The 26,785-nt window shown below is 38.6% G+C and overlaps 1 protein-coding gene across 6 annotated transcripts in view; it reads left to right on the top strand.

The window, feature by feature from the left end:
- The window catches only part of TPM1 (tropomyosin 1), a 47,467-nt gene extending 23,820 nt beyond the window's left edge, over positions 1-23,647 (top strand). For 2 of the 6 annotated variants that reach the window (XM_089671427.1, XM_089671430.1), the window contains 8 exons: positions 3,084-3,217; positions 3,592-3,709; positions 3,874-3,944; positions 5,479-5,554; positions 6,571-6,633; positions 6,739-6,808; positions 7,603-7,681; positions 15,655-15,837. In XM_089671427.1, coding sequence (XP_089527553.1) covers positions 3,084-3,217; positions 3,592-3,709; positions 3,874-3,944; positions 5,479-5,554; positions 6,571-6,633; positions 6,739-6,808; positions 7,603-7,681; positions 15,655-15,658 — 615 coding nt within the window. In that variant the 3' untranslated portion in view covers positions 15,659-15,837. Of the gene's footprint in view, positions 1-3,083; positions 3,218-3,591; positions 3,710-3,873; positions 3,945-5,478; positions 5,555-6,570; positions 6,634-6,738; positions 6,809-7,602; positions 7,766-15,654; positions 15,838-23,194 lie in introns of those variants that run through there. The other 4 variants (XM_089671429.1, XM_089671432.1, XM_089671428.1 and 1 more) reach the window with 2 other exon arrangements.
- Positions 23,648-26,785: the final 3,138 nt, after the last annotated feature.

Here is a 26,785-nt window from a genome sequence, read left to right on the forward strand (position 1 = left end):
ACAAGAAAACTTATTCCTGCGCCAAAACTTTCCAAATAACACTCTAAAAATGCTGCTGTGCCGGTTGTGAAAACACAAACAATATAAATATAAATAAACAGCGCAAATTTAGATTATTAATCAATATAATAAATCATATAAAATAGGTGCATAAATTATTCGTGTTTGCCCTTAATCTTAAACAAAAACACCCAAAAGTCCATGTGCTGAAAACATAATTAAATTGTTGAAATAAAAGTGCAAACTTCTTTTCTTCAAAAAATACTTTCACCTTCCACCCGTGCACAAACCAACATCGAATACACTCACCAGAACTTGGTGAGTAAAAGACCTTTAAGGAATTTTTAGGGATCCTAAACCCTCTTTGGTGCCACGCTAGGGAAAATCTTCACCCTCCGAATAGACTCCACCATCCAACCAAAAGAAAAAAACTCACATAGCATAATATTGTCACACAATAATAACTTTTTCCAAATGGAGATTAAGGCCACTCACATGTTAAACACTTGCTAAAGGCATGTTTATTATGTATAAAAGGCTTCAGTTCCAGCAGATATACAAACTTTTCCTTCCAGGACTCTCACATCCACAGTGGAACAAAGACAGGACTCCTCTTAGACCAAACAGTGAACCAAGATGGCCGCTGGAACGCACCGCTCAGCGTGCGTTCCACTCACCGGAAATGACGTCAGGCGCATGGAGTGTGGACCGGAAATGCGTCAACGCGTTTCGCCCCTCCCATAGGGCGTTATCAAAGGAAAAGTTTTTAGGGATCAAAGGATCCCTAAAAATTCCTTAAAGGTCTTTTACTCACCAAGTTCTGGTGAGTGTATTCGATGTTGGTTTGTGCACGGGTGGAAGGTGAAAGTATTTTTTGAAGAAAAGAAGTTTGCACTTTTCTTTCAACAATTTAATTATGTTTTCAGCACATGGACTTTTGGGTGTTTTTGTTTAAGATTAAGGGCAAACACGAATAATTTATGCACCTATTTTATATGATTTATTATATTGATTAATCCTCTAAATTTGCGCTGTTTATTTATATTAATAATTGGACTTACCCCTCTCCTTCATTCCCAGTGACTTTGGTGATTGGGGCAAATAGAATGAACCTTCGTAACAGGGACACAGACAGCAATAAAAACCTGACAGTGGGTCTTGCCACGCTCTATCCAAATCTGAAAAAAAAAAAACTGTTTTTGCCTTTACGTTCTACTTCAAGGCTGCCCATAGAAGGGTAAATTAGTCTCAGAATGACTGGAGAGAAGATATTTGACCATCCATGAGCAAGGTGGTGGAACATAGAGACCTCCATACCCTCCTGATAACCGTGGGTATTCATAGAGGTTTTATCCTTCCTTTTTGTACACGGGGTGCAGTGAGTACTGATTTGCTGTTGGGGTACCCTAAAAATGTTCAGTGTCTGAATTAAAGTGACCCAACTACCAGACAAGTCTTGCACAGGTAGAGAAAGGGGGTAATTCTTCATACATAGTTTTATAGGGCGGCTTCTTTACTGCTCAGCAAGCATGTCATTATCCTTGGTGGCCTGACATGGAGACTTTATTGTAAGTGCAAAGAATGTGACGCTCCTTCCAAATACACCTAATCTGTCAGAATATCATGCATTCTTCATACGTCATTCAGCGAGATCCTACCATTTTAAACTACAAATGTGTAAACAGCCTGATCTGAAAGAGGAAGTTAGTATAAGCGTTTGCATTCACTTTGAGACGTGTAAAACCACATCCTACACACACATTCACACTAGTGAATACACCCTTACATGCCCTGTGCAACCCTGCAAATGATCTTGTTAAATATATCAATCTTAACTGCAATGATAACACTAGTGCACTCCACCCTGTTGCCATTTGATAACCGCTGGCCATCTGACATTACAATTTGGCATTCTCTTTTTTAAAAAAATGACATTATATGCATTTATTACAGGTAATTTATGATTTGATCAATTTCCACACATATTGGTTAATTGCAACATAGATTGTAAAATTTTGTTACATCCCTAGCTAGGAGTTTTAACATGTTGTAGCAAACATTAGCTGTGTACAGTTCTATTAGCCATGATATATAGTACTCTGTATTGTGGAAACTAACTGTCTTACATAGTTTTACATCAAGGTTGCGCAACTTGCAGGCCTATAGCTTTACAAGTGTCAGCATGTCATGTAATTTCCATAACATCTGGAACACCACTATATACAGGGCATTACATTCCATTTAGTGATCCCTAGCTTTGAGGGCCCATTCAGACTGTTGTATTGCTTTAACATGTCTTCATAAAGCATGAAACCAAGTGCGTTGTGACGCTATTCATTTTGAATGGCACCACAGTGCACCTTCCAAGCTCATAAGGCACATGTTTAGCACGCCATGTTTTGGAGCTGCATTGACAAATGCTGTAAGCCCTTTAAAACATGCGTCCTGGTGTGTTGGACACCCATTCAGAGTAAATGAGCTGCCTTACCGCAGGGCACGATAAAGGGCTTGTTCATCTTGCCAAAAAACTGTCTTTCGCGGAGGGGTGTCTGTAGATAAAAACAAACTGCACAGCTTTGACTAAAATTGAATAATGCCCTTGCGATAGGTGTAGGCCATTTGTGTACCTCCTGAAGCCCAACTGGGAAAACTTCCAGGATGTTGCTAGGACATTGCTAAGAGAGGCCTAGTCATTACTGCTCACCTCCACCATCACAGGAGTGAGCTCTCAGACACTGAGTGCAGAACTACTGCATCAGAGGAGAGGAAGAGCTGACTCCTGTGATGGTGGAGGTGAGCAATAACAACCAGACCTCTCTGAGCAACGTCCTGGAAGTATTCCAGGCAGGCTTCAAGAGGTACATAAATGGCCTAAACCTATAGCAAGGGAAATCCACTTTAGTCAGAGCTGAATAGTTTTTATCTACAGACACCCCTCACCTGCATAGGCAGTTTTTTTGGCAAAGGTGAACTAACCCTTCAACACCTATGTGGTAGCACACTGCAGCAGTCTGAATGTGGCCTGAGAGTCTGTCATGTTGTTGCTGTTACCTGACGATACTATTTTGCTCTTGTTAATCTAGGCTGAAGGAGATGTAGCCTCATTGAACAGGCGTATCCAGCTGGTTGAGGAGGAGTTGGATCGTGCTCAGGAGCGTCTGGCCACAGCTCTTCAGAAACTGGAGGAGGCTGAGAAGGCTGCAGATGAGAGCGAAAGGTGAGTGTTTCCTGAGGTTCCCTTCTACAATTTTTACCTATGGTAACAAGTCCACTATAGGTATATCTTGATGAGAACATGGCATGCTGCTATGATCCATTAAACCGGTATTATGTCTAGACTGTTTCATTCTTTTTCATATAAAATGTTCGAATGTAGCTGAATATGGTGTATGCACAAAGCCATCTTCTTGCAAGGACTAATTCTTTAATTTTATTGGACTCTGTGCACTTAGATATCCTCTTACATTCCTGCTGAAAGCCATGTATAGAGTCAACATCATCCCATTTCAGTCTTGGGGCTGTTTCATAAAGGAAACTGATGGCAGCTGTGGTTACTCATGTGGTGCTGAAGTTTTATTTTTAACATTTCAGAGGTATGAAAGTCATTGAGAACAGAGCCCTGAAGGATGAAGAAAAGATGGAGTTGCAGGAGATCCAGCTGAAGGAAGCCAAGCACATTGCTGAGGAGGCTGACCGCAAATATGAAGAGGTGAATTTCATGAATCTTCTGTCTCTGGACTGATATGCACCAATGGAGGACCAGTCCTTATTCCAGTGGCCAGCTCTAAAGGCCAGGCCAGCTTTAAAGTGACCATTGATTGTTGTGTATATGCACACTTGTGTCACTTTCTAAAGACTTCCTCTGTGTAATAGGTCGCCCGTAAGCTGGTGATCATTGAGGGTGACTTGGAACGCGCAGAGGAACGTGCTGAGCTGTCAGAAAGGTAGGTGCTCACTTACTTACAGTGCATGTGTCTGGACCTTGGCATCTGTTTGCTCTGCACACTTTAACCTTACTCCGTAGCACTGTGGAGATGTTTGCACCCACATTTTATGCATGTAACACTGAAGATCTTCCTTTTTGCTTGTGTTATCTACTGTATGAATACAAAAATCAGTCTCCTGGTAGTTTCAGCTAAGTTTCAGTTGACAAGTAATATTTCATACTAGGAAAGAAGTTTGGTAATGGAATAAAATGTAGTTCACTCGATTAACAATACTGCAAAATACAGTTAACTGCATGAAATACAGAAAGCAATCTGGGTGCATTTTTGCGAGCCACTGTTCCTATCTAATGGCTTTTAGCTACCTCCAAGATAATTCTGTAAGTATCTATACATTGTATAATTAGCCTCTTGGTTGGCTGGCTAGATCATGTTTATATGAAGTCAAATCTACAAGATTGAAGTATCCAGTAACATAACCCAACTGGGGGGAATAGGACAAGCAGTATTAGGGTGACTGGGGTAGTCTAACAGATGGATCTTGTCATATGGTATGGTGTAGTCTAATCCGTATGTAATACAATCAGCCACTTTTTTCACTAAATGAGGTATATAGCAAATTAAACCTAGCATTAATCTATAGTTTATTCTCAAAGTAACATCCTCCTTTTTAGAACCAAATATTTCTAGAAAGACTATGGTTATTGCCAATCTAAGGTGCCTATGTGCGATGTACAGTTAGGACTGATAACCCAACTTTTGATAGCAATTGCAATACAATTACTTTTTAACACGTTTGCCATTTTGCCCAACCACGTGTAACAATGTGTTTTTCTTTGCATGCTCCACATATTGTGAATGGCTTGTTCGCTCCTTCCTTATTTCATGCACTCATTAATAGTCGCTGTCGGCAGCAGGATGAGCAGCAGAGAATAATGGACCAAACGCTGAAAACACTAATAGCTTCAGAGGATAAGGTACTGCTGCCAGTCTGGGCCCTGTCTTTATCCTCAGCTACTGGGCTTCAGTTCTCCTCCTAACTCCGACTCAAGCAGTATTCTTCTGTGCTTTACTCTTGCTATAGTGTTTCCTTATGACCCATGTTTTTTGTTTTCTACTGTATTTATCTCTGATGCAGAGAGGAAAAGCTACGTTATAAAAGATATCCAAGGTGTTCTCTCGGAAAAAGGAAAATGGGAACAAAATATTGCCCAGGGAGACCAATCGCATTTTTTGTTTGACAAATCTGCTTTTGGTTCTTGTTTTCTCCAAGTCTCCTTTATAAAATCTGCTTTTTACTATAGAAATCTTTTGCATTGTCTACATAATACACAGTCTCAAAATTGCATTTTGGAGTGTTTTGTCTGCAGACACTCTGGATATCTTTTGCACTGTAATGCAGCTTTTTATCTTGGCTGAGTAAATATTTTCCTATTTTTGGTTTGGTATTTCATTCCTTTCTCTCCTCTTTCAATCTCCCATTTTTCTGTTTATTCCTACCACCTCTATCTTACACCTTACCCCATCCAAATAGCAAATGTGCCGAGCTTGAGGAAGAGTTGAAAACTGTCACCAACAACCTGAAATCTCTGGAGGCCCAGGCAGAGAAGGTATGATGGTAAAATCTGCTCTGAACCGTGCACATGTCCAAAGAGGTCTGCCACTCAGATGTGTAGAACTGCGTGTTGCCTGAAGGACTCTCAGCCTTATCAATGTACTTTCAAGGAGAACAAAAAGTGGTTATAAAGCGCTCTCTAGTGCAGTTCCAATCTCCTTTCAGTGCAAAAACCCCTTGCTGCTTCCGACTTACTACAACATCCTAATGCCCTATTGCAGAAAGTGGATATAGCAATGTTATTATAGGATCATGGGCTCCTCCTTCCTAGTTCTTGATGCATCCCTTGCCAGTAACAACCTGCTGTTTAGAGACACTAGGGATGCAAATTATTAAACAAAACACATATAGCTGCCAAACTAGCATGCACTCTTTTCACGGTTTAAAAAAGAGTGGATTATCTCATATTTTCACCTTTAAAATGCTGACCTTTATTGGAGTATATACTTTTAATGCATTATAATACTGTATGTAGCACGATGTCTCCATGCAGTGCGGTGCCATTTCTCCTCTCTAGATCTCTGTGCATAATACTGATTCTATTGGAAAATCTCACAGCAGATCTTGTATAAGGTGAAGGTTTGTCTTCACTCTGTGTCCTCAGCTTGTTTGTCTTATTTTACCATGCAGAAATCCCTATGGTGTCTCTTGTATTGATGCCTAATTCTGTCGCAATACCCTTAGGACTGAGAAACTGTATCTTAACCTTATTTATCCCTATAATCTTTCCGTTCCTGATGGATTCCGTATTCTAGACAAGGATGACATTCTGCCTGGTCAGACTCGGCAGATTAATCAGCAGTTAGAATAGCTCATATTATATAAAAGAATACAATCACTTCTTTTTATTGTGAAATCTATTACATGTTATCTGTTGGCATATTCCACTAAACCAGGTAGTTTGTGCACAAATCGCATTCATTTGGTTTGGAAGCTCGAATGTACTGCTAGGAGAATCTTGGTTAAGACATTGATGGACCTGCTAAGAATTGTCTTTGTTTCTGATTATAGTACTCCCAGAAGGAGGACAAATATGAAGAGGAAATCAAGGTTCTCACAGACAAACTGAAGGAGGTAAGTTTTTTTTTTTTTTTTTTTTTTTTTTTGATTTGTTTGGTTCATTTTTCTTCCAGAGATGTTGGCAGACCTAAACTTTTTTCATTTTGTACCCTCCCTTAGGCTGAGACACGTGCTGAGTTTGCAGAGAGGACAGTAGCCAAGTTGGAAAAGACCATTGATGATTTAGAAGGTATGACTTTTTTCCTTTTTCGTATTTAGGGTGGAAGACTGCATAGCTTCAGTTGTGACATGCAGGAAGCTTCTTTGGGGGAGCCATAAGTGTTAGTTTTTGTTTGTTTTATTTCCTATCATTGTGTAATGGTGGCAGATTATAATGGTTTATGGTTATAGTGGTTTGTGTGATTTGGATGGAGAATCGGAGACATATAATGGTTGTATTGTGTTAAGAATTATTGGGTAAAGTAATTTTTGATGAGGTTTGTGTTGTGAAGGTTCTCATCATAGTGCATCTTTTCAGCGCCCAGATATCGTGCAGTGGTAATGTTAGAAAAATTGATAGTTTCAAGACTTGGAAAATCCTTTTTGCTCACCATACAGTAGTTTTCTAAATAGGCAATGAAGTTGCCTTTTCTACTGCTAACCTGTCTTTCTTTTCTTTTCTTTTTTTTTTTTTTATTTATATACAATCTGTTATCTCATGCCGGGCCTTCGCTGCTTCTCCACGCGCTGTCTGCTTCTTCACCCTGTGCCTGGATGGTGTTGCGAACACTGGACTTCTTTCCACCTTTTACTCTACCTCCATCTGGTTACCTCCATCTGGTTACCTGTCCTCGCCATATCCTTATTTGTTGTCCTTTCTGTGTCCTGCTCCCCCCTCCTTTTATACTTTTTTTTTTTTTTTTTTCCCCCATTACAAACCTCCTGTCTGTCCTACCTTCATCCCCATTTTCCATATATTTTTATTTTTTTTTTGTCCACCCTTGTTTTCCCGATCAATCTCTCTCCCACCTTCCCTCCGAGCAGATGAACTGTATGCCCAGAAACTGAAGTACAAAGCCATCAGTGAAGAACTGGATCACGCTCTCAATGACATGACTTCAATGTAAATTTTTTTCTATGTGTTCGCTTATGTTCGTACCTTCTCTGCTCGCTTAATAAAACTCACGTCCTACCCTTACACCATCAACCTTTATTTTGTTTGCTCACTTTCTGGCTTACTTTTTTTCTCACTGATGTTTTACTTCTGTTTAGACAGCTGGCAAATTCTCTTTAATTCCGTTTTAAATAACACCGAAGATTCACGACTTTGAATTAAAACCATTTACTACATGAGTTACAGGTGTGGGCCTTTTAACTTGCGGGGCCACTGAAACTACAGTGTATATCAAAGTTTGCCAAAGCCAGTGTTAAACAGATGTAAGCTCTGCTTTTTCTCATTGTGTTACTTGCTTTTTTTTTTTTCTTCTGCCTTTTTTTTTTTTTTTTACATAAGTTTCATCTTTCTCTCTGCGCACTAATTTAGAACAAGACAAAGCTGTGAAAGTGAATGCAATATTTCAGGCATCAATGGCTCCTCTCATTGTGCTCTTGTTTACTTCCAATGCAGTAGCAGTCTTTGTAGTGTGGTGTCTGTTTATATAAACCACTATCTATATATGTATACCCATCAGTTGAGGGAAGGGACACATGTCCTAAAGTTATTCCTGCATTCCTAAATTTTTGTATCCTATATATTTTACCTGAATATATAGATAACAAAAGGAAGCTTGGTACACCTCATTACTTGCTGTTTTGGCAGTTAGCATGCATTATAACGTGTTATCCATTGTTGCTGATGCCTTAGTATAATGCATGACTGTGGCTTGTTTGTCCTGGCTTTTAGCCGCTAGCTGGGTTGATTGCTGGCAAAACTTAATATTGGGAAAAAAAGGGGAAAAAAATGTTTTTCAAAATTATGCAAAAACACAAGCTGTATAAGAGATATGTCCTATATATCTATCTTTTTTTAATATAGTGCCTTAGCATTTTATTATAGTGCTTTGGCATGTTAAGCAACCATGTGGCAGAGCTTTAGATATCACAATTCTGTCATCTGTACCTTATCTGTTGCACTTCATTGTTATGTGAAATATGTTATATTGCTACTTTTTTACTAGGTTTGTTAATGTTTTTTCTTTTGTTTGGAAGGATATGAGTCCTCCAAATAAAACTAAAATTTTGCTAAACAACTTCAGAAACTAACTAGAGCAAGGAAATGTCAACATTTCTTCTTGGTTATGTTAGGCTTTTTTCTGTCTGTGATCTCAATGAGGAGATTTGTGCCTGTAAATCATGTAGAAGAAATAAGGAATACAATAGTTACGGAGTCAGGAAAGTACAGGCACCCAAAAAGGAAAAAAACCCAAAAAACTTTTGTTTTTCTTTGTCCCAGTTGGAGAGATTTCCGATCACTTCCTGTTGTGACAAAGAAGCGGGGGGAATGGCAATAAAACTCTGGCAGAGGCTTTAAAGTAGAGCTAAAGGCAAAACTTTATTTAACAAGTGGAAAAAGGCAAAACTTTTTGGCTAGAGTAAGGGAGAGCTGTAGAACAGTTTTTTTTTTTTTTTTTTTTTGTTTGTTTTTTTTTTTTGGGGGGGGGGGGTTTCCATCTGTGTCCCATTGGGAATATTTCCTTTCACTTTTGTCCCATGACTAAAACCAGGTGTGACAGAATCTGCAGAACTAGTATCCCTATTGGAAGATTTCTCTTCTGTTCCTGTTCTGGTGACAATTCAAAATTTGGGATTTTCTTTTACTCTCACAAATAAGTCACCAGGAACAAAAAGGGTGACTCTCCCTCGGGCTAGGTTCACACATTGGGGTTGAGTTACTAAAGCTGGATAGTGCAAAATCTGGTGTAGCTCAGCATGTTTAAAAAAGCTGAAGTCAGAAGCTGAATCGGCTGCTCCAGGTTTAGTCAATCACCCCTATAGTGTTTTGGGGACATGCATTTTTGCATGTTTTTCATGCTACAAGCATAGGGCAGCCAATCAGCGATTTCAGTGGGCTGCCCTATGCACAACAAACATGCAAAAGTGGCTGAATCTTTTGGGCATTTAGCATTGCGCGTTTTTGTCATGCCACAATGAATGGCACTGCAGATGCAACAGGCTTTATTTGTATGTTTCTGTGAATGCGTGCTTTTGTGTGTTCACAAAACACTTATGTGGATGCAGTCTAACAGGGACCCAGACAGCAATAAAAAAAACAAAAAAAAAAAACTGGTGTTCTAATTCCTACCCACTCTAGAATTTAAAAAAAAAAAGTAGCCTTTAGTTATACTTTACTCTTCCCTGCTCCTAACCAAAATTTAAATGTATGTGTTCATTTTGTATGTATAGGTGTTTATATGTCAGTAGGAATTATTTATTCTTGGTTTAAATGCCTTTTACCTAAACACACATTGTGTGGAGCCATTGCGTGTGAGATATTGGTTTTCTTCCAGGCAAACTAATGATTTAACACTAAGACCTACATTTTGTTCAACTTTAATGATCTAATGATCTTGAAATCGGATATTACTTGTATTTACTGATACTGACATACTGATATAGGCTTTAAAGAGGTATTTCTGCTTTTACGGATTTTACATTACGTTTGCCCTGTACTGTTTCCATCATGGGACGCTCAACTTTTCGCCTGCTGTGCAGCCAGGTTGAGCGATATATACAATGTTTATATATTTCAGCAGTACAATTGCTAAGGGTGCAGCAGTAGTCCACAACAGTCTTTTGTTAACTGTATCAAAATAAAAAAAATCTTTTTTGTCACATGGATCCTGAACCCAGTTCCCCATAGGTAGGACATGTAGTAACCTAAAGCTGGCTATAGACATATTTGTCTAACAGGAGGAAATATGTGAGGCTACCTACCCTGCAGCAACTAAGAATCCTTAGCAGATCTGAATGCTGATCGTAATTTAAGTAATGTGTTTTTGTTTTTTTCTTTAATACTTTTTATTACCTTTTTTTAAGAAAAAAAAAAAAAACCCTTATCCAACAACCTTCTGTAATCCTTATGTTAGTTATTTTTGTCTGCCTCAGCTTTGAGAATAGCTTGGTATGGGTCCAGCTTTGATTTACTTATAGCCAGTACAAAGGCATTTAGATTAAGTTTTATGCAGTCAAAAAGTTTTGTTTTTTTTAGATAGCGCCTTTAATAAAATGTAAGAACTGAGGAGCATGTTCTGCATCATCGTCTGCCATCAGGTCACGTCATAAGAATTCCATACCCAGAACCTTTTTTCATTTCTTTTTACCTGTACCCTGTAAACACCATATGTTACTCTTTATTCTAAGGGGAAGCAGTACAAGGCAATATGCCCTGTTGATTCTGAAGACTTAATCTTGTGCCTAGCCTGTTTGTGCAGTGCTCTCTAGTACTAATGATCCCTTGATTGACATAATGGTAGGAGAAGATGCTGTTTAAACACAAAACACAAACAGGACATATCATTTTACCATGTCCTAACAAACTGGGTTTAAGCCAGCTCTCGCAACATCCACCAATACCTTTTGGACAGTATCCCACCATGTATATGTGCAAACGCACCTTCAGTCACACTGCCTGTATGCTGGAGCATCGGTTGGAAAGCTGCGGACGTGAATTGAGGCTTCCCCCTGTGATTTGACGTCCTGCATTGACAGACATGGAGGAGCTTTCTGGTTTCAAGGGAGTAGCTTGTACTGTACACAATTCTATGCAGGGAGTTTTAAACTTAAACTATATACTTTAAGTGCTAGTAAAAAAATAAATGCCACAAGGGACATTACTGACGATCAGTGTGAAGTGTCCTTTGTATGCTGGTTCTGGGTTTAGTTGAAATGTTCCGCTGATCCCCGCTTACCCTCGCTGCCATAATCTTCTGGTGGTGGTGGTGGTGGGGGGGTGATTAATAGCGCTGACGGACCTGTTATATGAACTCATAAGGAGTGTTGACTATGCCTACCCTTTCCTCCCACCTCATTCATTCACAGAAGATATACTACAGCCAGTATGAATGGAAGAGGTTTTCTTTTTTTCTTCATTCATCCACCCAAACTCCATTCATAGAAATTTTACTATATCTTCTATGAACGGGAAAAAAAAAAAATCAATGAATGGAGAAAGGGCTGGCATAGTCAGCACTCTGTGCATATGACAGGTCTTTGGGCTTGATTAATCCTTGCAACACCGGAACATTACAGTAGATAAGGGATTGGAGGAGGAACATTTAAAATAAACCAGGAGCCAGCAGCACAAGGGACACTGCATAGTGATGGCGTCCCGTGTGGTGTTTTTGTTTTTTTTTTCCTCTTTAAGCTTTAACAAGCAGGTTATACAGCTTTGATCATGTCATTAGTTAGTATTCTCCATAATATCAGAATACACTTCCAATATAAAATAGTACATTTTACTTTAGTGAAGCTCTAGTGGTAGTTGTAGATCATGTCCCGTTTGCCTGTACAGCCTGTCAAATCTTCCTCACCAGCATTTAATCTCTAATGAAGCCCAGGGACCTGCATTGTTTTCAGGAGTATAGCTAACATTTTGGCATGATCCAGCTTGATAGCAAAATATGTAGGGTGTAGATTTCTATAGTTCATATTGCAAGACTCTAATGTAACGTAAACCTGCAGTTTATAAGTTTAGAAACATCACATGCATTTTGCTAAAAACGCTTAACACTTATATTGCTCATTAATACACTGCTTTTTTTTTTCTTAAAACTATTTTGCTTTTAATGTTCTAATTCAAAAATCTGTGCATCAGATGGTAAAAAATAAGAAAACTTTCTATTTGTTCATGAATAACCTCTTCTCTGCCAAACCTACGAGTATCAAGAATAAATTGGCCTCATATCACCATAAAAGATTTTGGCACTTGAAATAGCCCACACTTCTGTGTATATTGTGAATAATCAACTTAGTAGACTACACGCTACATACAAAATTACTGCCTTGGTCATTTAGATGAGTTGAAATTGATTAGTTGTGCTTTTTGTCTCATGGCCCTACATACACAAACATTCTTGCGGAGCATTTTAAGCCCCAGCAAGTGACTCTTGTGTGTCTACCTACATGAATGGCTGTGTTGGATATTAATTTTAACATAGGCACCAAGAGATAAGTCCCACCTACATGTGTGGTACATTACTGTCCACGAGGTCACCGCAGAGCCAGCAGTTATTAAGGATACTTTAGGATTTAGAGAGGTTTTACTGAAGGCCCAAAACCAGTTTTGACAGAATCCTTTTAAGCTCTTGGCCCTGCTCTTCCATTGAAAATCCTGTAAGAGGCAGTTGTCCCTGAATCATGAGCTTTCTCTTCTGGAGAAGTAAAGTTTAACCCATTCTGATTCACTATAAGTGATGTATATGCCAGGGGCAGATTTAAAATCTGGGAGGCAGATAGCTGCTAAATCTATCAAAGCTGATGTTTTGCTTTGAGATGGGGGTCCCCTTCACAATAATTCCAGTTGTCCGCATGTTGTATATAGTTACATAAGTCCAGCCTGGACCAGTGCAAATATGTATGACATACCTGGCCAATGCTGCTGGAAATCACTGAAGTAGACCCCACTACCTCTGTGTTCTCCACTTCCAGGTCCCATTCTGAACAGCCAGCCTGATGCATTGTGAACACAGGAGGTTGGCCACTCCTCATGAGTGCCATTCAGAGATTGCTTTCCCTTTTCTGAATGAATGCAAAGCGTTCTCTGATTGGGCAAGATCGAGTGGCTGGGACGTGACATTATTTATTTCCGGTACTTGTATAGCGCCGTCAGTTTATGCAGTGCTTTACATACAGTATATTGTACATTCAAATCAGTCCCTAACCCTCAAGGGGCGTACAATCGAAGGTCCCTAACTCACATTCATATATACACATACTAGGGACAATTTAGAAAGGATCCAATTAACCTACCAGCATGTCTTTGGAGTGTGGGAGGAAACCCATGCAGGCATATGAGAACATGTAAACTCCAGGCAGGTGGTGCTGTGGTTGGGATACTCTCCACCTTGTCCAATCAGAGAAGGTTTTGCTTTCATTCAGAAAATCCAGAGCATTCTCTGGTGCCCGTGCCAAGCAGCCAACCTCCTGTGATCACAGTGCAGGAGGGCAACAGCTCTGTGCAGGACCAGGAAGCAGAGATCACCAGAGTAGTGATGGCTAGTTCAATGCTTTCCAGCTTCCAGCATCATCAGTCAGGTATGGTGTATGCATAGTTACATTGGTCCAATCTAAACCAATGTAACTATGTATAACATGCCGATGTCTCGACTTACACCTCTGCCAGGAGAGTTTCAGTAATCCACTTCTAATAGTTTACTGACAGATGCAGCAATGCTCCTATAGCTGTTTAGGAAAGCATAAATGAATTACGAGTGCCCCAGACTAGTCTTCAGACTCTTATTATCCTGCAGTTAATGTATCATAGTGTTTGAACTTATCATCTGGTTTAGGATGTTTTTAGATGATTACTAGTCTCACATCCTATTACTACTCATGAGAAATGTTGTCTTTACTGAAGATAATGTTAGAATTTATAAACGCTAAAACAAAATTCAAAATACAGATTTAGCTTTTACAGTCCTCTGCAGACATTTATTATAATTTATTATTATTCATTATCTGTTTTCCTGATAGAGACTCTGCCTTCAATCTCTATCCAGAGATCACCAGAGTATAAGGCTCCTTGCACACTGCGCTTTTTAATAACGCTGGTAACGTTGGCTGTGTAAAGTCATGTTAAAAACTTTGCTGGGTTTTTTTGCTGCGTTTTTTTTTTGTTTTTGTTTTTTTGTTTTGCTAAAAAAAAATCCAAAAACACTGTTTTTCAGTGTTTAAAGCATTTTACAGCTAAACAAATTCCTCTAGAAACCCACTAGTTCTGTGTTGTTTTTTTTGTTTTTTTTTTTGTTTTTTTTTTCCCAGCCTAAAAACGCCCCTGCCAAAAAACTTTGACAGTCTTTGTGCATGGACACATAGGATAACATGCTGGCAAGTTTACTGGCTGTAGAAAAAAATTGCAAAAGCCAAAAACAGCAGCTGTAAAAACGTCCCGTGTGCATGAGGACTAACTGCGCTGAGATAATCGGTTTCCTCTCTAGAGTGCATTCTCCACATTCTCCTTTTGAAGAACTCACTAGGGAGCCAGTTACTGTCACTTGGACAGGAAGGGAAGGGGGGGGGGGGTTCCACAACAGGGACACATATTGCAGTAAAAACGTCAGGGAGTTTATTATGAAAGTTTAATTTGTCTGCTGTTTCGATTGAATATACAGGACTCTAGGTTTAATTTAATTATTTTCCTTCATTACAGTGATCGTAACAGCTGTTTTCAGTGTTAGGAGTTGTAAATAAGTCACAAGACTGAAAATGATAGTGATGACAGATAACACATCTTATAGCACAGCGATCTGACCCTTGTAGCCTATACCAGTGTTGGCAGGATCCATTAAAGCCGTGTTTTTTATATATTTTTAATCCTTACATCAGGGATAGACAACCTTGGAATTCCAGCTGTGATGAAAATACAAATCCCATGAGACATTGCAAGACCTTGACAGTCATAGACATTAATACCGTAGACAGCGGTATGATGGGATATGTAGTTTCTTCACAACTGAAGTGCCAAAGTTGCTTACTCTGCTTTACATTTTACTTCACTCTGCTACATTATGCTCATCTATAAAAACACAATTCCCGGTTCTAATATCAGTGGCAATTCATAGTTCTAGTCGTTTATTATGGTAGATGGGAGTTGGATGCAGAATGAGGGTATCATTTTAGGTTTAGATTTCCAGTGTAGTGTACATTCTAATTTTATTGGGGATATGTATGGTTTAAAGAGAATCAGAATCCTTCATTTTGTAGCATTTGCAGAGAAGAGGTTGTGGTTTTTTTGTTTTGTGTTTTTTTTTTTTGGGGGGGGGGGGGGGGGTTCTGAAAACTCCAATTCCTCTATCCAAAGTTTCATGTACAGGAGATCATTGATTTTTAATGTCTGTTTTTTTTTTATTTTTTGTTTTGTTTTGTTTTTTCTCCATGCAGATAAAATGCTTTGCTTCATATGGTCATCTTTCTTCTACCTGGGCTGGATATGTCTTTCTATGCTGTCCTATTATCCTAGTCTCTTCTGGGAACTCTTAAAACTGTCCTGTATCACTCCTCAAGACACTTTTCTGCTGTACAGACACTCTGTAAAATAAAAGACCCACTGTGTATTTTCTCTCATTTTCCTGCATTATTTATTGAATGCCTAAATTGAACCTTTAATAAAACTGCAAGTCTCTACTTTTTTGACATTTGTAGGACATCTCTCTGTGTAGTCCACCTCATACTTAATATATAGTATAGTCCCATCAACTTATTGAATGGGTATTAGGTGTATGTGTGTGTATACTGAAAAACCTTTTTTTTTTTTTTTTTTTTTTTTAAAGAATGGGGCAGGGTTCTCAAATTGACACTAGCTCCATTAAGCAGTATGAAGATTACTATATTCCTGGTTGGCTTTACACAGTCATATCTGTCTGGCCCTGTTGCTCAGTAGTTATTCAGAAAGTCATAAGGCATTTTTAGGGGTTCGTTTTTAACTCCCTGATTGGGGTGGTAAAAAAGGGTTTTATTTTTATTTACTGTACAACCCCCCCCCCCCCCCCCCTTAGGCTGCAAAGGTGGTCAGACAGGGTTGCACACATTGCCCCCCTTCCCTTTTTTTTTTTTGGGTAGTATTGCTTAACACTACCCCCTTCAAGTAAATGGGGCCATATCGCACTTGCGGGCCAAACGCTAGGTTTGCGGCTGTGGTGCAGTATTCCCATTCAAAAACCCCCTTGACTGCCAAAAAAAAACAGGCATTCAGGAGGCAGCCATATCACCTCCTGAAGCTGCACCTGAACACACATGGATTGTTTTTTGGAGACCACTGCAAGTGTAAACATGCCCTTATCAGTCATTGTCCCAATCATTCTGTATATAGCCATATTGTGTAGTAATTGTCTATATTAGGGAACACTTTTACACTGTACTTTTAAGGGTTTGCTATGACAGAGTAATCTGGGGAGGGGGGGGGGGGTTGTATTCACTTACATGGTACAGTAAATGGCTCTGAAGTCAAAGACCTTATTTAGAAACCACGAGGCTGTCTTGAGCACAGCTGGTTTTAAGATTCGGGGGCAGGCTTTACATGGCTTTCCGCTAGCTCCTTAACATTACAAAGTTTTCATGTTTGGAAATGGCTTAACGGCCTCCCTCCTTGGCTTATGATGAATTTAGCTTTTTACAAGGGAACCGTAGTAGCTTTTGCCTTTTATGGAAGATAAAACTGACAAAAGAATACCTTTTTGAAACGCTCTGCAATGTACACTTTATTAATGTAATTGAATAGAAGAGTGTATAGAGAGATTTTCTCATTCATCCTCAAGTCAGTTTTTATTCTCCTATCCATGCTGTTTAGTAATGAAATACGGTGATGTTGACAAACAGTGGTTGCATCTGATAGGATGCAGTCATTGTTCAGCCGATAATTTTCCAAGTGGCTCAATTGGTTTTTAAATAGACTTCTTTTATTTATTTTTTTAAGCCGTGTGGTGCTTGCAGGGCAGAATTTTAGCTAATTCCTGTCCAGCTGTCCAGCTGGCCAGCCTTAGTGTATAAAGCCCCTTTTGCTGGCAATCTATAGCTGTTGCATTTTTTATTGATCATATATTCACTTCTGTCTGTGTCAGCCCTTTCTTACCGGTGTGTATTGGTGCCATGCACTGCCATTGATTCTGAATGGCACCCCAGTGCATGTTCCCAGTGCACTATTCTAGGCTGTGCTGCTGAAAACGCTAAATTCACAACTTCTGGTCAGTTATGGTGCAGTAGGCAGCCTATTCAAATGAATGGGCTGTCCCAATGCAACTCACATTAATGTGTGATACAACTTGCTCTTACCTCCAGTGGTCCAGGCTGGTGTGAATGGGCCCTATATGTGGGGGGTTTTATTATCTCTGTCCCAGCTGGAGAGATGCATTCTTCATCTTTTCCCTGGTGACCCCTGTCAATTGAAGAAAAATCCAAAATTTGGAGTTGCCACCAGAACAGGAATGGAGGGGAAACCTTTCAATAGGAGACACTTGTCCCAGTGACATCTGTATAAACAGGAAATTTCCCTTCTTTGGAACACTTTGGAGGGATTTCCTCACTTCTTGTGTGTACACTTGGGAAGATTTACCCCCACTTACTATTTTATAAAGATATGACGTGGAACAAACATGTTCACATCAGGTCCTGGGAATATATATGGTTTGTCCAGGTCAGTGACCAAATAATTCAGCAGAGAAGGTGATGGCTCCAAAACCTGTGCAATACAAGTCGACATTGGTAGCACCAATGTTTCTGTCCTGACAGCCACCTTAAAAACGTCCAGTGTTCTTATGGAGCATGCATCATGTGGTTCCTCAGAAGATGGCAGCTTTCTTAACTAGGTTTTATGGGTGCTTTGAGTAAGATGATCGCTTTAAAGTCTGAATACAGTTTCTATGCCTAGAATGATGGCTGGTAAAGAACAATTAACGTTCATATTTCTGTATTAGGGCAACATGTTGTTCATGGTTAATAGTTAATCTGAAAATGAGTCATTGCTTCTGTTCAGGAAGCAGATGCTACATCTTAGGCCCGTTATCTGTACTCACGGCTCCGCCCATCTTTTTCTAACTATATTCTATTGTGCAAGAAAGAACACTCTATAGCTGTAAAGCTGTAATTTCACTTATTTTAAAGCAGGCTGAATTCATAGTTCACAGTCTGTTGTTGGTGTGCCTTCTTCAACTTCTAGGTGTTTTCCATGTGAGTTTCTAATATATATAATCTATATATCTCTCTCTCTCATATTGGAAACCCAGAATTATATTGAATCTTGTCATCTGGTTTTTAATGTAGGACACCCATTTTTATATTTAGGTTAAAGGGGGTGACATGCGGGGAGAACTATTTGTTATTACTGTCTGAGCTCTGCTCACATTATTTTTGTTCTGATGAGAGGAAAAGTCCAAAATTTTAAGTTGCTCTGTAGAACAGCGGAAAGGGGCTGTGGACATATGTTCCAGAAACCATTGTCTCACGTTCCGTCAGAGAAATCTAATTTTCACTTCTGTTATGTCCCGAAAGGAAGAGAGGGAACACCTATGGGGGAAAAAATACATTAATAAAATATTTTAATTGAAAGTGGTTTTGTAAACAGGTGATCCAAAAAGCTATTTTGGCTGTACTTCACCCATGGATCACAGGAGTGTGGTTAGATTTGCACTCCTGTGATCCGTTCTCAGCCAACAGCAGGCTGAAGCCACCTGTCAGTTAACTTCAGAGCCAGTCTAGGCTCTAGAAAGATCCCGGCCATATTGTTGGCATCCACCCAGAATCCTGGATCTGCACCTGGCTCATCCTCTTAGTGATCTGCTGAGATCCTGAGCCAGCCACTCCTGCCTCCTCCACAGCCCAGTGCTTCAGTAAGTGCTGAAGGGGAGAGCAGAGAGCTGGAGACTGACAGTCACTGCTCTCAGCTCAGAGCGAGCAGAGTGGGAGAACTGAGCAATCAGCAGTGTTTGATTGCTCAGTTCTCACTACCGAGCCAGTGGGGGACAGATGCAGCATTGGGTCGATGCTGCAACCACCTAGGTGAGTATTAATGTTTTTTTGGAAAGTCATAACCTCTAAATATTCTAGTAGTTTATCTGTATGTCAGGTTACCTATGCTTATAAGAGATTTCCTGATGGCTATGTCTTTCACTAAATACTGACCCTTTCTATACTCCAGATGGACCACAGTTCAGCAGGCCTGTAGTATAGAATTGTTTAGCTTTCCATTTTCACTTTGCATCATACAGTGTCAAACATGTTAAAATGGGTAGACTGCTATTCCTATCTTGATCAACAGCCTTTGAATTTGGTGTCTATTCATGGTAAGTGGACAGGAGAGGTTTCCTCAAAGCATGGAAAGCCTATGGTTTGCATTTAGTTAGAAAAGGTACCGTATGTTTTCCTGTTGTGATGTGCTTTAATCCTAACCAAAACCGTTGTTGTTGTTGTCTGACCAGTCCCTACCTGAAATGGTGTGCAAATAACATGGCATGTTTTGCATTTTACACTGCTGGGTGAAATACATTAACAGAATATGTTATCTAAATAAATCCACATTATTTATCTTTTTTGTTTAAGTTGGTTGAATTGGTAAATTTCTGATGCATTTCACCTATGCATAATTTTTTTTAACTAACTTGGAAATTATACAGTATCACTAATTTCTGGTTTCATTATTTGTTTTTAAATTTATCCAAGCTTTATTAATCAAATTTTTCTTGTGTAAATGAAATTTAGAACACTAATTATATAGCATAATAACTTGGCATGAATACATATTAACTTTATAAAAGAGTAATGTGAATTAAAGTTAATCTGTCAGGAAAAAATATAGGAACATTGATTACTGATGTTTTCTGAAGGTGCATGCACTAGCAATTATTATGCTCATCCCTGGTTTACTACTTGGTGGCTCACTGACCTGGAACAAGGTTAGGTAAGATGTCCTGACATCTCATATGCATGTGGTGGTGCTAAGCCTCGCCAACTAGTCACTGAAGGAAGCATCATGCATTGTCAAAAATGTCTGTATTCAATGATCCTAAAATTGTATCTTTACCTGCTCTGTTTAAGGTCCTTGCAAATAACAAAGTTACAGTAGTATACAAATAACAATAAAAGTGAGCGCTCTTATAGTAAGCAGCTGAACATCCAAGGAAACCAAAAAAACCTTGTCATATATATATATATATATATATATATATATATATATATATATATATATATATATATATAAAATATGTGCAGCGCTAATCAACAAATCAAACGGAGCAAGGTATGATAAATGTCCCCAATATCAAAATCCGCAGTGTGTATATCAACAGGAATCTACTTCACAGGTATAGGTCTGGACTGGAACACAAGGTGATTCTCCCTCAAGGTAATAAGGATATGAGCCCTCAGAGGATGCGAGTAGATCCAGCTGGCCAGAGGTCCCTTTAAGGGATAGGTGGGTAGAGATGCCTGCTTACAGGTGCTTCCCTTTCTGGATACGGTGGACCGGAGACTGGATCGCAGCAGGGCTCTATAAATAATATAGCTCCTTGCCGCCTGTCAGGTGTCCTTGGAGTGGAATGAACTCAGTTTAGGCGAGGAGGGGAGGATCCCACGACAAGCTCACCAGCCTCATCCACAAAGTCCAGCAGCGGCTCATCACACACCAACTAAGTGCTCCTTCAGTGTCCTCCCCCCCCCCCCCCCACACACACACAAACACACACACACACCCCATCCAGAGGTCAATGGCTGCGGATTGCTCACTCCATAGTCCTGGTTGTGCTGATGGGGGGGGAAGGGGGTGGGTGCTGGGAGGCTTCCTGTTGATATACACACTGCGTAATTTAATTGCGCTTCTGGTGAGTGCGTAATTCTTACCTTACCACTGGGAGCACCACCACTGGATTGAGGTCCTATTTCATGATATTTCCATCATATAGACTGTCATTTACAGTTTTTGATATTGGGGACATTTATCGTACCTTGCGCCATTTGATTTGTTGATTAGCGCTGCACATATTTTATAAAGTTACAGTAGTATTTATTGCCTTTTTGAAAGTGTCTTAAATGAGGTTACCAATCCATTTTGGCATAATTCAACATTTTAAAGCTGAACTCCCAGGCAGCTACAAAAAAACCCCACACACAAGTCCAGCTGTATAAGTACATGAATTCAGTCATCTTTTTTAAGTTTTAAGAAAACTCCTAGGAGGTGGAATGTCAGCATGGAGCCAAATGGGGCTATTGCTTTGCACAGTGCAGTCTGTCTGGTATTGGTAACAGGAGGGGAGAGTGCAGAGATGACCTAATCAGTATACCCCTGCTCCTACACTCTTCAGTTAGAAGGCTAGGGTTATGTTCTGGACCAAGCTCTCGTTTATTTTTAGAAAAGGTTTTAACACTGCAGAGCAGAAGTGGGCTGAAAATTACATCGTCCCCATAATAGTGAGAAGAGAGCCATTAAACGTAAGGTACAATTTAAAATGCATTTCAGTCGTAGATTACATTTCATGGTGACAAAACTCATATGTTTAAGCATTCCACTTTGACATTAGTGTCCTGGGCCACCATATTGGCAGCAATGTAAGCTGTATTCCCTTATATGCAAATCTATAGCATTGCTGGAACCTCTGCCATTTTCTTCTCTGGCCATTGTACACCTTTAAAAGCTTGGCCTGTATTGGCCTATTTCCTAAAGATTCATAAAATCAACACATCATTTTTAAAGAAAATATAATGAAAAGCTATAGATTTATAAGGCTTTAAACGGTCACGAACACTCACATTTTAAAATAGCTGTATGGTAGCTTACTCTTCATTAGCTGTGTCCTGCTCTGGACTACAATTTGCCATGGTGCTCATCTACAAGCTGACACCATGCTGGTCCACCATTGTACTGACGACTGGGGACAGCAGAGAACACTGCTTACAACACATGCCTTCATTTTTACAGTAGTTCAAAGTACCATGGGATCTGTCGACTAGGTTGAGCTGGCAACATCACTGCAGATACCTGTAGTATAGCAAAGACCTGGGTGCACTAATTAGAACAGCCAGACTGCATAATTAATTTAAACGTATGTTTTAAAAATTGATTATAGGAAGATGAAAGGGCAGCCCAATTTTATTAATAGTACTCTGCCTAATGAAGTGATTTTATTTATTTTAATATGTGTTTTTAATAGTTTTTAGTTCCAGTAGGTTTTTATTGACTTATTTTAATTTAAAATCTTATAAAGGGCTTTGCTACATTGATGACTTTATTGTCAATTAATGAGATTTTCCTCTACAGAGCTGCAACTAGTGGTGGACTTTGTAATAAAATAGCAACTGTATTTCGTCAGATGTTGCAGGGACCTTGACATAAACTGTAATACTTTGAATGCAATAAGGAAGTGCTTCAACACATCATAGATTTCGCTAGAAAATTCATACATTCTCTTCCGTATATAGAATTATTTAATGGTGGCCATACACAATCTGATCGAAAAATTCCTAACAGAATCCGATATGATCAAATCCATGATATATTGAAAAGACACATACTGTGTCATAGATTTCAAGCAAAACTGATCAATTTAATCAACAGTCTTCAAATCAATCTTCGTGGGAAAAACTGTAGAAAATTCCATATGATTAAATGGAATGATCTTTTCAATTTCAGTTCATATTTCAGATTGGACAGTTAGTCTATTGATAATATGATTGTATATAAAATCCTTCTTTTTATGGCCACCATAAAAACAAAAGCAAACTTTTTGACATAAATATGGGATGTTTCTACATTGTCTGTCTGTTATGAGCTTGTTTGTTTAAAAATTAACTTGAGTTCTGACCTAACCTTTTGGTTCCTAAATGCCTGCCTTTGTGTGTCATAAAGGAAAAGAAATGGCTGTGTCAAATCCAAGACAATTGGTATAGCTCAACTTTTTTTTTTTTTTTTTTTTCTTTTTTTTTTTTCTTCTAATTACAGATAAAGTGGCACGTGCAAAAGAAGACAACTTAAATATGCATCAGATGTTAGACCAAACGCTTTTGGAATTAAACAACATGTAAAAAGATCTGCTGGTGTTTACCTTTGACGTCTGGTTTTCTGAAGACACTGCTTGTCAAGAAGTCCCTTTTTTTTAATGCAGTTTTTGAGGAAACCATAGGGCTGGGATGGGGGCAGGTATTTGTGGATTTCCCCTTTTTTATTCCTCTTTTCCCTCAAAAACATTTTGAAAAGACTAAAAGGAGTCTATTTAAGTCCACAGATATAAACTGGGAAGGGATATATGGAATGCAGTTAGCCATTGTGCCAATTGTGGATGGCCTATTGGTGGCCAAAATATTCAGACGTGTCTCTATTTTTTTTAACGGTTTGTCTGGGTAGCTTCTTGAGTGGTAATTTTTATTACAACAAAAATAAAGTCGGTTAATTCTCTTTGTGTTTTACTCATAATATCCTCACTTAAACTCTGGTCCATTTCCATGACCTTTTTTGAATCTGTCCTAGAAGGTTATTGGGATATGAAACCGGACAAAAAAACTCAGGGTTAAGTAGGGTTTACTCATTTGACAACCAGTTGAATTCTTGGTAAGTGGGATTATATATGGTATTTGGACAGTTCCTATGGTCGAAGTTACTAACGCTTTTTATACTTGATTGTATAAGATAAGTGGTAAGGAAAGTCTTGCCATTGTAACAGCTGTCCATAATCTAAGTACCCACTGTTTGGTACATTGAAGAATTGGTGAAATTTACATTGTGCGTTGTACTGTACAATGGTTGTTTATAGAACGTAGATTATTTAAATCCTATATAATTTAAAGTATGAAACTCCAGGTATTAGCTACTAGTATCATTGTTAATATCTAGATATGTAAAGATCGTTAGGGGAAAAATTTAAAAGGAACAAAAAATCTTACACAAATTCCGTTCTGTTTTTATGGTCTAACTGCATTCATCTTCCCCCTTTTTGTTTTTGTTTTTTTTCTTTTTAAATCAAGTCATATGTAACAAATATTCCAGAATAATTTAAATTTGAGAGAGATTAATATGTATCGATGCGGACATACATTTTTTGCAATGCTTCACTTCTATTTTTTTTTTTTTTTACACTAGTTTTAGATTTGAACCAAAAATGTAAAACATTGTAATATGAAATAAAAAGCACACTTGAAATTTTCTATATTATGGTCTCTTCATAAACTGTCTAAGCTGCCTTGTAATTTAGAAGATAATGATTTTATTCAGTGTCTTGTGCTTAAAGGAAACCATCGTACTGTCATATGCAGAACACACAAACTGCCTTTTGATAACCTGAAAAAGCTTTTTGCATGACTGTAATGCTCTTTCACTGGCTTCAATACTTAACCACTTCCATACGGGCACTTTTACTCCCTTCCTGCCCAGGCCATTTTTCAGGTTTCAGCGCTCACACTTTGAATGACAATTGCGCGGTCATACAACATTGTACCCAAACTAAAATTTTATAATTTTCTTCACACAACTAGAGCTTTCTTTTGGTGGTATTTAATCACCACTGGGGTTTTTATTTTTTGCTAAAGTAACAAAAAAAGACCAAAAATTGTGAAAAAAAAACATTTTTCTTTGTTATAAAAGTTTGCAAATAAATCTTCATAAATTTAGGCCAAGATGTATTCTGCTACATGTCTTTGGTGAAAATAACCCAAATTAGGATGTATTTTTTAGTTTGTAGGAAAGTTATAGAGTTCACAAACTATGGGATATATCTGAATATTGATCAATCCTGAAGTACTGACGGCTAATCTAATTTCTTGAGGTCCAAGAATGTCAGAACAGTACAGATATCCCCCAAATGACCCCTTTTTGCAGAGTAGACAGTCCAACGTACTTCATAAGAGGCATGGTGAGTTTTTTGAATTTTTTTTGTCATTTTTCGGAAAATGAAAAAATGAAAAATTCTTACTTTTTTTTCTTTACATACTGTCACCAGTGCAGTACAGAACCATCATATAACTGGCATGGCAGTGATCAGGGACACTGACTGGTGACAGTATGGGAAAAAAAGTTTAATTTTTTTTTTTTTAATTTTTTATTACTTTTTTTATTTAAGATTTTTTTTTTTTGTTTTGTTTTACACAATTTGCTTATAGCAAAGAATTACTTTGCTATAAGCAAGCATTTACCTGAATGACCTCAATTTATTCAGGGTTTTTTTTTTGTGTTTTAGCTGTGATTTGGCCACGGCTAATCACGTGACACAGCTGGGCTTGTGCATGTAATCGCTGTGACCATTCACAGCTAGACACACTAGTATACATGAATGAAGCCATCCATTGTATACAACTGTCATGTGACCTGCTGTGATTGGTCACAGCAGGTCACATGGTACCAGCAACGGGGCCGATACTTAGATCTGTCATCGGCCGTGTTCAAGGTACACGGCCGGTGACAGATCGCGACTCTGCAGGCGCGCAAACTGCGCATGTGCGAAAGGACACCATAGGGCGTCCACCCAGAAAGGTGAGTGTTTTTACCGCCATAGGCTGGGTGGTAGAAGGTTAAAATGAGTAACGTGGAATTAAGTTCTGCACACTTGTTCTGAGCAAGTAGGTAAAGTGGTCAAAAAATTAAAATTAAGAAAATTGCACACTTTGCACTGTTTTTCAATTGGGATGGAATATTGTCCTCCAAAGAACACAGAACAGAAATGAGAAGGTTTCTGACTGCTTGTATGCAAACATATTGCAAAATATTCCCATGGCCAATAAGATTAAAAGGCTAAAAGTAAAATGTAGCTTTTGTCCAAAATTTAAAAAAGGTACAATATAAAGAATAGGGCATTTAAAAAACACTATTGTCATTTGAAAGTTACAAAGTTATAACAAAATACATAAAGGAAATCAAGGCCACAAATATTAAAAACTAGCATCGGCTTGTGAAACAGTAGGAAAAAACAAAAACAAATGTGCAAATAATAGTAAAAAGGTCAGGTCTGAGCAAGAAGTACATCTTTTACAAGATAAACAGAGTTGGTGAGTGGTTGCTAAGTGGAGCAATCCTGTTAAATGCCTACAGCAGCATTGTGTAAGCAAAGGAAAATTGGGAAGCTCAAGTCCATAATGGGGAAAGCATAGCTTCAAATACACCAAAATGATATGGTTCAGAAAGATTTAGACAAGGGTGAATAAAGTACCCTGTCCAGATGGCAATACACCCATGTGTCCTCAAAGAGCTGAGCTCTGTTATTTCAAAGCTATTCTTTTTAATTTTTAGAGACTCCTTAATGATTGGCTTGGTACAACTAAATTGCGACAAGGCCATTGTGGTACAAATATTAAAAAAATGTAAGTCTTTACCAAGTAATTACAGACCAGTTTAACTTCTATATCTGGGAAGATACCTGAGCGTTTGATAAAAGACCAAGTTTTAAAGCAAATCTGTTTTCTTTTTGATTAAGCAAGAAAACTTAGTTCACACATGGCTAATGTGTACGTTCAGGACTAGAGTCTTAGAAAATGCGATCTGTAACTAGAAAAGCTACAATTTCTGTGGAAATTGTGTGAAGTGTTCTTGCCTCCACCAGTAGTCTAC

Source organism: Staurois parvus, unplaced genomic scaffold, assembly GCF_062004578.1.
Source record: "Staurois parvus isolate SC_StPar_1 unplaced genomic scaffold, SC_StPar_1.0 ptg000105l, whole genome shotgun sequence".
NCBI classification, from domain to species: Eukaryota; Metazoa; Chordata; class Amphibia; order Anura; family Ranidae; genus Staurois; species Staurois parvus.